Below are 12,554 nucleotides of genomic sequence, written 5' to 3'. Positions count from 1 at the left end.
AAATTAAGATCCTACATCTATTGCCTAGCCAAGGTTTCATAGTTTAACTGTGTTGTTTCTCTGGATTTCTCCTAGTTAGAACAACACATGGGAGCTCATTGCCTGCCCAAACATGAGTTTATTATTGTAGCCTTATTGTTGACATATGGACTTTGACTCATGTCAGCCGCAGTTGGCTCACATGCACAGTGTAGCTCTGTCAGGCTGGAGGCTTAAAGGACAATTATAGCTCATGTGACGGTAGGCCTAGGGCCTCTCTCCTTTTTCTGAGTCTGTTGTATTGGCAACAGTTTTATCATGTTGGTATTTCATCAAGGCCAATTTGATTCACCAAGTGCTACTTTGAGCCACCACCACTGATTATTCGAGGGAATTTACTCAAAATTCTGCTGTGTCAGACTTGGACTGGATGATATTCAGAATACTTTTGTCTCCGGCTTGGTTGGGTTTGGATACATATTGACCACCCATATCGTTTAATGTTGATGACCTCCAACCTACTATTGACCATCAGTCATCTGAGGACAAGTAAAACACATTTTAAGAAATAACTTACCAGAACTTCTCCCCAATTTTTTTGGGGTATATTTTGTGTTCATAGTCTAAGGTATATTGCTTTGAGATATTGCCTAAAAACCTTGAAATGAACATTTAGCATGGCATACCAGCACTCTGTGGAAGGTATTAATGTCATGATATTCTCTTCATGCTTCTCTATTTTCTCCCTCCTAGGTGGTCTTGACCAACCAGATCACGACGCATGTGGGCGATCGAGGAGAGAGAGGCGCTGCGTCATTCAGGGGAGGTAAACAAACGAAATAGCCTCCATGTTAACTGATCACATCTGAATGTAACTGCAATACTAACCATCCAATGAAACATTGGATTCAACACATACTAATGTAGTGATGCACCAAGGATGTTTGTAGCAGGTCGCCTTGCGTGTGACTCTTTGAAACACATGGAGCGTCTCTGATGGGTCACAGAGATTTGTTTGATCTCACTGTTTACCATCACCTTGGTAACAGAGCTATTCTATGACCTGTGTCCTGTATTGTTATAATGACCCCGTCTTCATCACTCCCTTAGCATAGCCTGTGTGTGGATCTGTGTCTCGGCGGTGTAGTCGGACCAATGAATGTTGGGGCAACATTATGCTGAAGCTAGCCTTTGAGTAAAGGGACACGGGTTCTTTCTCTTACGTTATCTAATAGATACATGGCATTGACCTGTAACTGTACTCTCTCTTTCTCTCTTTTACCAACTACACTCTTTCATTAAATACAGTCATTCCCCCTCGAGGAAAGACTGCCTCTTTCTCGTTTCTCTCTTTCAATTTTTGCTCTCGCTTTCTTTCTCTCGCTTTCTTTCTTTCTCACTCTCATTCTATAATTCTCTCTCTCTCTCTCTCTCTCTCTCTCTCTCTCTCTCTCTCTCTCTCTCTCTCTCTCTCTCTCTCTCTCCATATGTCCTTGGATGGAGGGGTGAGGCGGGCGAGAGTTCGACAGTAGGGTGTATCTGATTCACCCCTCTCTCTGCTAATGTAATCAGATTCACATCTCCTCTCCCTGGGTCTGACTCTTCTCTAGCCCCGCCATCCCTCCCTCTCTTTCTCCCGCACCTTTTTTCTCCCCCTTTTGTCTCGTGCAAGCAGGTTTCTACCTATGCTGTTTTCAACCAGAGATCCCTGCGTCTCGGGTTTCCAGTCAAATGTCAGCCTCCGTCGCCTTTGGGTTTCTCCCATCGATGGTCTCCTGGGATTTGGCTGGGGTTGCGAGCATGATGCGCATGATGGAAGGTCTGAAAAGGCCCTTTGTCTAGTCTGAGGAGAGGGAAAGGGGGAGTCTGGTTTCTACCTGGTCTAGGATCAGTACTGTGACTCAGGTAGACCTGAAGTGGGCTTCAGGTAGCCTCTGGTACTGCGGAGGCCTGATGAGTGTGTAGAGAAACTACTAGGTAGAGATGGGTTGGTTGCTGGACTGACCTATACACATTCTCTAGCCCAGCTATCAGTACAGAGAGAATGTATTATTGAATTAGTATGTCTGATTATTGCTATCATCCTTTGCTTGTCTTCAGTGTTATGTGCCAGAAGCTGAATGGGTAGCATTTCATTATTGGAACCCCCCCCCCCCCCCCCTTTTTTTTTTTCATGTCGGAAAGATTTATTTCTGTAGATATTTGTAATATTAGAGATGAAAAGAGTTCAGTCGCTGAGGGACATTGGATGCCTATGAGGTCTGTCCTAGCTCTCTGTGTTTAATCTAGTGAAACTGCAGTTGTCCAACTGAAGCTCTCTCTGACCTCATTTTGATGAAAACTCAACTCAATAGCCAGCCCAGTGCCAACAGTAGTTTGGTGCCAGCATTTGAAACAGGCGATGCCCAAGGCAAGGCATAGAAAATCCCCCAAACCCTTAGCTGGCTGAGCTAGCTGTTCACAATAGCAAGTGTAAAGCATAAAGTTATGGATGAGGGTTGGTGTTCCTAGTGTAATGGGGGAGAGAGGTCATCGTGACAAGCGTTTATTTTGTCATAACATAAACTTCATGATGAAAAGTAAACGTAGTGTTGAAGCTAATCTCTCGTGGAAGTGACAACTTTCACGTGAATTTTACTTCTGGGTAACCAAGATTATACTGAAGCGTATGAATCATCTAAATATGGGTAGGGACTAAAGAGGAATCAACCACTTAAGGGAATCTTTGTGTGAGAAGTGAGCTCATTACTTAACACTGCTAAGTAATGATATGGTCACTCCGTGCATGGAGTGTGAATGCTCCTGTGAAGTGTTCCGTGTGTGTATGAGTGTGCACACCTGCCTCTGTGTGGGGTGTTTGTGTGTAAATAAAAATAGCCTTTAATAGAGGCTAAACTGGGCCATCCGGTGTGGTTTAACCCCGTGATCCCTCTAGGGTTAGATTGGAGTGAGGGGGCCACAGGCCAGTCACTGTGGGAGAGCAGGGACCAGCGGACAGACAGTTGGCCTCTGTTTGCCAGGCCCAGCAGACTGACTGACAGACAGCAGGGCCCAGAGGACAGCAGACCTGGGTTCAAAATACTATTTGAAATAATTTCAAATACTTGAGCTGTGTTTGACTGAGCTTGCCTGGTGCAATGTAACTAATAGAATATTCCCAAAAGTGCAAACCGAACCCAGTTGGCACTCCAGGCAGGCTAAAGCAGACATAATATTTGAACCCAGGTCAGCAATGAACAGACAGACAGACAGCTTCTTTGTCAAGCGCAGGGCCCAACAGACAGACAGACAGACACTCAATCAACAGCAGGGCTCAGTGGACAGACATACAGACAGCCTCTCTTTGTCAACAGCAGGGCTCCTTCATTGATTGTGTGTGACTGAGGCTGCAGTGATCCAAGCCCCTCAGCTCCTCCACTGCCTCTGATAGGAGAGCCACTGTGTGCAGCCAGCCAGCAACACACTGAGACACTTTTCCATGCCCTCACTTTATCTACATGATTGGGTTTTCCTCCTCCCCAACCGGTCGCCCTAATCGACTGCCCGTCTTACCCTCGAGGCTTGGTCACACACAGCCACACTGCACAGAGCTCTCCAGCCACTAGACCAATAGGGTTTACTAAGGGACAGAGGGTAAAGGAAAACAGAAGGCAGAGGGGGAGAGAGGGTTGTAGAACGAGAGAGATAAACAGATTGTGAGAAACAACTAGAGAAAAGTTGAATGGGATGCTGAGCGAGAGAGTTGTTGAGAGGGGGAAAATGGGGAGGTTGAAATCTGTACTGGACATGTTTATTTGAGCCACTTCCTCCTCTGCACAGCGGGGCAGCCTTTCCAGAGAGCTCTCGCTCTATCAGAGATGGCTATCCATATGATATCCATTCTCTCTATTAGCATAGAGGCAAACGCGGTATGGTTTTCTGTCATACACGAGCTGGACAAGGCCTTTTAGCTATGTACTAGTAACACATGTCCTTGAATGTTGTTTTACAACACTTTTATTGCACTAGGACTTATTGTGGCACTCGAGGAGCCATCCAGCGAGCACAAGTCGTGACATAGACAGTGTGTTGAAACACTGGACAGGATTTTGGACTCTACACTATCTGCTCTCTGTTCCTGGCCAGTTGTGGGAAAATGTGTGGGCTGCTGGCTTTGTAGGATCAGGGGAGGTTTAGGATGGGGGTTAGGGGTATAGAATGAAGGCGTGTGTGTTATGGTTTGGGTGTTTGTGTTAGAGGCCTGTCTAACAGGCAGAGGGAGCTAAGCAGGGGAAAAAGGCTGATAGCGTGCCCCCCCCCATCCTTCTCCAGGGAGCTGTACAGCAGATGTCTGCAGCGCACATGGAGTTTGTTTAGTCTGCCTCTCAGTCCCTCCGGCCTTCTCTTTCCTTCTCTTTTGCCTCAGCTCCCAAACTCGTGAGCCAGTTGTACACTGATTATGTTAGTGAAAGAGCCCTAATGGTTAGCTAGATCAAATCAAATGTATTTATATAGCCCTTCTTACATCAGCTGGTATCTCAAAGTGCTGTACAGAAAGATGCAGCTAGATGCACTAAGGCCCAATGCTTTTTTATATTCCGCTTTGGTTTGACTCTGAAACTGCTGGTCTTCTAGTACTGTGTGTTTTTGTCTTTGTCCCGTAGTTTATTCAGTCCTATTTCAACTTAATTGCCTTTAACCAGTGTTTGTAGTACTACTCTAGTCTACTGTATGCCTCCTACCTAGTATATTGTGATATTAAAATTGATCGTTTCTCTCTACTGCTGCTGCTGCTCTTCCCAGCCGGGAGAACTTCCGTCACATGGTCGTGCAGCTATTTTATTTTCTCTGCCTTGCACACGTTTCCACAGGAAATGTTTTGAGGAAGTGAGAGTTGCTGATAGGACACTTGTGCGAGCAGAATCCCTGCTTACTCCATGGAAAATACATCAAGGAAGAGAATGAAAAGGACACGGCAACATACACACACACACACACGTGGGTACGCACACACACTCACACGCTTGCGGACATACACACACATGCACACTCGCGAACACATGCACACACTCAGACACACACACACCGCCACCCGCCAGGGCTCATCCTTCAGCAGACAGAATTAGCATCCCAGGCCCAGCCAAGGTTTATTGGTGTCATGGGAGCAGAGGGAACCATGGTCACACAAAAGCAAGCGATAATAACAGTGTGTCAGGCGGCTGGGGCTGTCTTCTGGTTAATGGTCATTACATAGCCTGCAGGGTCAAACACACACACACACACACACACACAGTGGAAATTGGGAATAATGATGAATCATGGGGATGAATCAATGACGATACTTACATTACCTACTGTATAGTGATATGTTTTTCAGGCTTCAAGGCAGTTTGTTTTGAATTTGCAGTTTCCAAATTGATTTCAATTTGCCAAGTTTCTGTACAGTCAGTGAGTCGTTCCAACTCAAAAAGCACAAGAAAGAGGATTTCAACACCCATAATCTCAGATTGTTCTGAAATCGTTTCTGTTAGAAACAAATAAGATTAGCATTCCTGAAACATTATTTTGTTGAAATATAATTTGATCTCAGAAATGAAGGTCATTGATTGCACACAAATTGGCATTTAAAAAAAAAAAATTAGTAGCTTGCATTCTTTACCACAATTTATTTTCATCATGAGCAAAAGCTATTGGTTTTCTACCCAAAGTTGCAAAGAAAATGTTGTAATCCATTTAATAAACACAAGAGACCAGCCAAATTGATAGTGTTGTCGCAGTAGCAGGTACAGCGGCATCTAGTGAGCAAAACGTGGTACTTTCACACTATTTTATTGTATAGAATGCAAGCTTCAATGGCTGATTTCTCTGAACAGGGGGAGAAAAAAAACATCACCAGATTCACAGGGAGTACATAACAAAAGTTGAAGAAGCAATACTCCAAGCAGCAGCTTGTCAGACATAGAGAACTGATACTGTATACTGGTTGTTGGGGTGGGGGGCCCGTGAGTGGCTTTTGATCATGGTATTGGATTCATCATGTCTTACTAATTGTTAGGAAGAATTATGGTCCAAATCGGATGTTAGGTATTATAGTCTTTGAATATTATATGAATCCTATAAATTATAATGGCCAATTTTGGGTGCAATGAATTAGCTTAATTCTCAGAGAGCAAATTTATTTCAACAAATTGTTTCAGGAATACTAATCTTATTTGTTTCTAACTACAGAAACTATTTCAGAACAATCTGAGATGGTGGGTGTCATGGCTTGCTGAAATGACATGGAATGTCCCCTGTATGAAATAAATAAAGATAACACATCACACAAGTGTGAGTGCTGTTCAAAGTTGAACTGAATCCCTGTAATGTTTGTTTGTGTTGCAGCATCTGATGAGAGGGATTCTGGGTATGTGACGGCGGCGCTGGGGAACACATGGAGTCATAGCGTCAACACCCGCCTCATTGTCCAGTATGTAGATGCACACCAAAGACAGGTGATATACGATATGTCACGGAGGATAACATTTTAGTTTTACTAACTATGGGAAAGGAACTGTGTCTTCCTATGTCCTATGGCTTTATCCAAAACTGTTATTAACCAACTTTCACAGAACACACCGTTTAAAACAACTGAACTATGGCCATGCTTAGGTTCTCTATTGGGGAAATAGTGTGGTCAGACAGACACACACACACACACACACTACTCTCCCTTTAGTCTCATCCTGCACGACTCAGAGCTGCGGGTGCATTCCAGAGTCAACTCCCAAAAAGCCTCGGAGGCCCAAACGAAAGGCTCTGTTTTTCTTTTTACGATCCAAATCCCCCTAAAGAAAACCAGCATGAAAGGAAAAGCAGCGGTCCTCAACTGCTGGTCCATTAAGGCTTCAGTCTGGTGCCTGGGTCCATTGGGTCCTCGGGCTGGTTCATTGACGCTGTGTGTGTGCCTCTGCCTGTCTGCCTATATGCTCCAGCTGCTCTGTCGGTTTGCCCATGCTCAAATGAACATAGGACAGTCATCTATCCTCCAAAACGTTCATCTCCACCACGATTTCCTTGTAGATTTAAGGGCTCTCTTGTAAAAGAGTTTTATCTCAATGTGACTGCCTGTATAAATAAAGGTTAATAAAATAACTGATTTGCGAAAACATGAGATGGCTTTATGCAGGGAGACTTGTCTCTGTCAGAGTTAATGACATGTTATTGTGGGCGCGGCGGTTTTGAAAACAGGGAGCTGACTGGTCGCTGCGGTCCGCAGAGCCGTGCATGCCTGTGAAAATCACTGAGACGGCATTTATTCACACTGGTCCTAATTCAAGTGGGTTTAGTGAAAATGACTGATTACCGACCACAGGTAATCTAATCCCCTCGGTGAAATAGCACTCACGTTTATTTTTAACTGAAATTAAGCAACAGCAGTTAAAGCAGACATCTGTAGCTGGTTAGGCCCTAAGTAGAGAAATATGCTCAAATGTTGAAACTGCACCTCAGGAAAAAACTTTTAAAATTCTTAGATGCCATTGGGATTGTTTCTTTCCACTAGTGCAAATCTGAGGTTCCCCCCCCCTCATAGTAAATGTTTAACTGACTGGATGCACAGTGAGTGAGCTCACTGAAGGTAAAGAACGATCAGTAGACCTATGGCTAAAGCTTGTAGAATGAGTATGTAGACACATAGCGCTTCACAGCTAATGCTGTCCCAAAGAAAACTGTAGGGTGATTTGTATCTTTATTCCGTGTCTGCACTTTTGCCTCCCAGTCTCTACTTTTCTATGTCTAAAGCTCATATAGAGGTTCAGCATGGCTAGAATGACCTCTCGTTCAACCCACCAAGAGTCTGTCAAGCCTGATGAAACAAGAACACTGAGAAAACGTCACTTCCTTGTTTTGACGGGTGATTTCACAATAACATTTATCACAGCCGTGATTCAACGCGCTTCCAAAAACACTGACGCTGCACTCGTTACTTATGCACTGTTTGCAGCTATTTATGCTGCAGCAACCTCAACCGTCTTGTTTTCGCTTAGTTCTTTCTTTGAGTTTAGGAGATGGTGGTAGCTAAAAGGCCCAGGCTGGTTTGAACTGAGCCAGGCCATGCGACACTAGTCTGGCACCAAATGTGTTTGTACTGAATGACCTGGAATTGGCAAGATGGCACAAAGAGATCTGGGACCATGCTTAAGTAGTATCGGAAATCCCAGAGCTTGGAGCAACCGCACAAAGTCTGGGGAGGATGTTTCATTCTCTTGGACATTTCGTAAGGGGAGAAAAATTATTCCAGGGTGGGTCCTCTTCAGACAGACAACTCTCCAAATAAATCAATAGGTTGGGTAGGCGGAGCTGAAAATGTGGGATGGAATTGTGCTCATGTTTAGCTAGGGCAACAAGCGGATACGGCAGTGACGTAACTGGTGATGCGTGTCCCATTTCTGACTCGTCCTCTCTATCCCAACTGTCTCTTCTACAGACGTGTAAGCTGGAGCATTGGTACATTGTGGGAGGCAACCCAACTGTCTATTGAGACTAACGCTAAAGCAACACCACACAAACCATGCCACATGGCTAAGATGGCGCTGACGGAGGGTGCTTTGACTCGAGCTTCAATAAAACATTGCAAGTTCAGACTTTTCAGTTTGTTTCGTGCATTACTTCATACACCTGGGTAGAACTATTGGGTACTCAACGTCTACCCAACCTCCCAGAATTCCCTGAGATGGCGGAACAATGGACTAGCTTCTTCGTCGAGGCGCCTAGCTGCTTGGGAGTTCTACCGGAGAGTAGGAAGCGAAGATGCCGACGCAGTGGCGGAGTCTTAGTGAGATTAAGATGCTGGGCAACCCGTCCTCCATTACCGAGCATACTACTCGCCAATGTTCAATCATTAATGAACAAACTCAGAGCGAGGATCTCCTTCCAGAGGGACTCTGCAAGATATTCAGTTTATCTGAGACTTGGTTCTCCTCTGACATACCACCAGCTGGTTTTACAGTTTTTTGAAGCAGGCTCTCTCTCGTAAGAGCAAAGGTGGTGGGCTCTGCTTTATGACCAACATATGATGAGATAGGGGAAATGTACAGGAACCTGCAAGCTTCTGCTCCCCCGACTTGGAATACTCTGACATCAAATGTTGCCCTTTTTACCTTCCAAGAGTTCTCCGGGATTATCGCCATGGCTGTGTACATCCCGCCCCAAGCCGACACCAACAATGCTCTCAAAGTTCTTCATTGGACCCTGAACAAACTTGTTGCGACTTTAACAAAAGTAATTTGAGTTATTACCAACACGCGTCTAACTCTCGGAAATTCTACTCTTGACCACTGCTACACGCAGAAATTCTCTCGGAAATTCTACTCGACCACTGCTACACGCCTTTTCGACACCGGTATAAGGCCCTCTCCCATCCTCCTTTAGGCAGATCTGACCATGACTCCATTCTGCTTCTCCCCACCTACAAACAGACTTGAGGGAAGTTCCGGTGGTCGGACCAACGCTGTACAGACCTGATCAATCAGAAGTCTCGCTCCAAGATTGTTTTGATCATGTGGACTGGAATATGTTCCAGATCGCTTCTGGAGATGACGTCAATGAATACGCTGACTCATACACCGGATTCATCAGACAATGCATAGATGATGTGATACCGATAGTGTCTTTAAAAACATACCCATATTAAAAACCGTGGATTGATAGCAGCCTTGGAGGGAAACTGAAAGAGAGAGATGCTGCTTGTAAATGGGGCTAGGTGACCGGGGACAATAGTTTGGTACTAATACGACCTACGCAGATCGATCAAGATTGCGAAACACAAGTATAGGGACAAAGTGGAGGAGCAATCTAGCAGGTTGGACACAAGGCGTATGTGGCAGGGGCTCCTGACTATCACGGATTACAAGAAGAAAGCCAGCCACATTGTGGTCACCAATGCTACCTTACCGGATGAGCTAAACACATTTTTCTCACAATTCGAGCACAATGACCCTGAGCTGCCGAGGAAAGCCCCTGATGACAACGTGGGCTACATACTCTCGCTGTCCCCACTGAGGACGTATGGAAGTCATTCAAACGTGTTAACCTTCGGTAGGCTGCCGGCCCAGATGGCATCCCTAGTCGTACCCTCAGAGCATGTGCAGACCAGCTGGCTGTTGTTTTCTCTGACATTTTTAATCTCTCTCTCTAGCTCAGGCGACTATACCCTTCTGCTTCATGTCCACTACTATCCCCGTGCCCAAGAAAGGGAAAGTAACTGAACTGAATGACTATCGACCAGTAGCACTCACTTCAGTCATCGAGAGGCTAGTCAAAGACAATGTTCTCTCTAAGCTGCACACTTTTGTATATTACCCACTTTCAATGCAACATACCGTTGCGGTGGCATACGTTGGAGGCGGCTTATGGTAAAGAAATTAACATTACATTTTTTGGCAACAGCTCTGATGGACATTCCTGCAGTCAGCATGTCAATTGCACACTCCCTCAACATGAGACATCTGTGGTATTGTGTTCTGACAAAACTGCACATTTTAGAGTGGTCTTTTATTGTCCAATGATCCTGCTGTTTAATCAGCTTCTTGATATGCCACACCTGTCAGGTGGATGGATTATTTTGTCAAAGGAGAAATGCTCACAAAAAGGATGTAAACAAATATGTGCACATTTGAGGGAAATAAGCTTTTTGTGCATTTGGAAAATTTCTGGGATCTTTCTGGGATCTCAAACATGGGACCAACACTTTACATGTTGTGTTTATATTTTGTTTAGTATATTTTTTACTTCACTTGGTCCCCACACCCCCTCAATGGTAATTTAGTCTGACTGCTGCTCGCACTATGGCCATTCCCCCTTACCCCCTCTACAGTCTTTACCCTCTACAGTCTTTTATCCCAATGGATATTTATTTATTCATCACTGCTACAGTATTTCTATTGATATGGTTGTTTTTTTATTAGCTACCATTTTCATTGTTTTATTTCACTTAGTCCTGCATGTTGAAGCTCGGAGCCTAAGATTTTCATTGTACCCTGCAATCATACCTGCAACCCTGTACATGTGACTATTAAACACTGAATCTGAACAATATCAGCGTTGTGGCTAGGGGACAAAAGGGACAGATCTGGGCACGTTGGCATCTTCAAGTGGCTTAAACGCAAATTCTTCGCAGCATCGGAGTAACCTTTCACTCCCCCTCTCCTCTTATCCCATTGTGCCCAATCAAAAACACCCTACCCATTGGCGAAGTGCCCCGTTGTCATGTTTTGCTCGACGATGCCTAACTTTCAAACTGCCTGCATGACAATAGGTTGTGACGCTCTGTTTGAGTGCTAGTGGGGAGTGTCCTCTCAGAGTGATCTCCAACACGACACTTGAAACTCTCTCTTCATGATGCGTAACATCTCTTATGTGTTTTACGCTCTGTCAAAGAATGTGACTGTCTGACAACCCAGTGAACCCACCTTCGTATCTCTATCTTCCTCTCTTCTCTCACTTAATCTCTCTCTGTCTCTCTCTCCCTTTCACAGATTGTGATAGCGAAGTCACCTGTGGCCCCGTTTGCTGTTCTAAACTACACCGTCCAGAAGGAGGGCATCCGTCTAGAGGGTGAGTCAACAGTCAGTCAGCTGGCCATACAGATGGCCTCCCTGTAATGAAGCTGACTTCCCAGCCAATGGGGGCACTTACTGTATTTTATACAACAGTGCTTTTTCTGGTTGACTTCATCTTCACCCAATGTACAAAACCCATGACCTTGTCTCGCGTTTGGGTTAAAAAGGGCAAATAGCCCACCTCAGGGCTTTGTAGTCATATGACTATGATTTTAGGAAACTGAGAGCAGGTTTTCTCCATATGGAAATATTACCTTAGAGCAGCTCTCTGTTCTCTCTTACTGTTGCATATTCCAGTAGTACATTCAGTGAACTGGAGAACAGGAAGAGGGGAGTGAAAGAGGAGCTCCTTCGCTCCCACCTGCCCCCCTTCATTTCCCCATCTGTAGTATCTGACCACTGAATAAACCATAGATTCCCCCTCAGGACAGATGTGCCCTTCAAGCTGCTCGCCATAACTCACTGGGCTGTTTTCACTCCGAATCTGAAACCTGAAATCTTATTGGAACACGGTAACATAAATCAAAGCCTAAAAGAGCGTGTGGTGAGGGTTGGGGGTGGAGGCATTTTGGTGTGTGTGTGGCGTATTTTGGTGTTTGTGTATGTGGGGTTTCAGAGTTGTAACCTGTTTAACCTGCGCACGCCCACCGCCTCGCTGTCAGAGTTCATTAGTTGGAACCGTTTGATTTACCCACAAGCCCTCAGGCTCCTGTTGATCTATGTTGGTGCTAGACACCGCTAAAGTTTTATAGGAAATGTAATATCACAAAATAACATTCTGTTAAGGGAGGGGGGTACACTATACTGTTTTTTCCACACTTTAGTATATTGAGCATTGCATTTGAAAAAAATAGGCCTAGTTGTACTTATTCTTCACAAGGAGATGTAGAATGTCTACGAAGTACTCCCCGTGACTTGTTTCCACCTATCTTCATCCATGTGTGAATGTACAGTAGGATCCAAATTATTGACACCCTTGATGAAGGTGAGCAAAAA

The 12,554-nt window shown here is 44.8% G+C and overlaps 1 protein-coding gene across 3 annotated transcripts in view; it reads left to right on the top strand.

Moving 5' to 3' along the window:
* Nucleotides 1–12,554, top strand: part of rad51b (RAD51 paralog B) — a 50,898-nt gene that overhangs the window by 4,813 nt on the left and 33,531 nt on the right. For all 3 annotated transcript variants that reach the window (XM_038968741.1, XM_038968740.1, XM_038968739.1), the window contains 3 exons: nucleotides 733–805; nucleotides 6,343–6,452; nucleotides 11,475–11,553. In XM_038968741.1, the coding sequence (XP_038824669.1) occupies nucleotides 733–805; nucleotides 6,343–6,452; nucleotides 11,475–11,553 (262 nt within the window). The remainder of the gene's footprint in view (nucleotides 1–732; nucleotides 806–6,342; nucleotides 6,453–11,474; nucleotides 11,554–12,554) is intronic.

Source organism: Salvelinus namaycush, chromosome 29, assembly GCF_016432855.1.
Source record: "Salvelinus namaycush isolate Seneca chromosome 29, SaNama_1.0, whole genome shotgun sequence".
NCBI classification, from domain to species: domain Eukaryota; kingdom Metazoa; phylum Chordata; class Actinopteri; order Salmoniformes; family Salmonidae; genus Salvelinus; species Salvelinus namaycush.
This window is presented reverse-complemented; position numbering and strand designations above follow the sequence as displayed.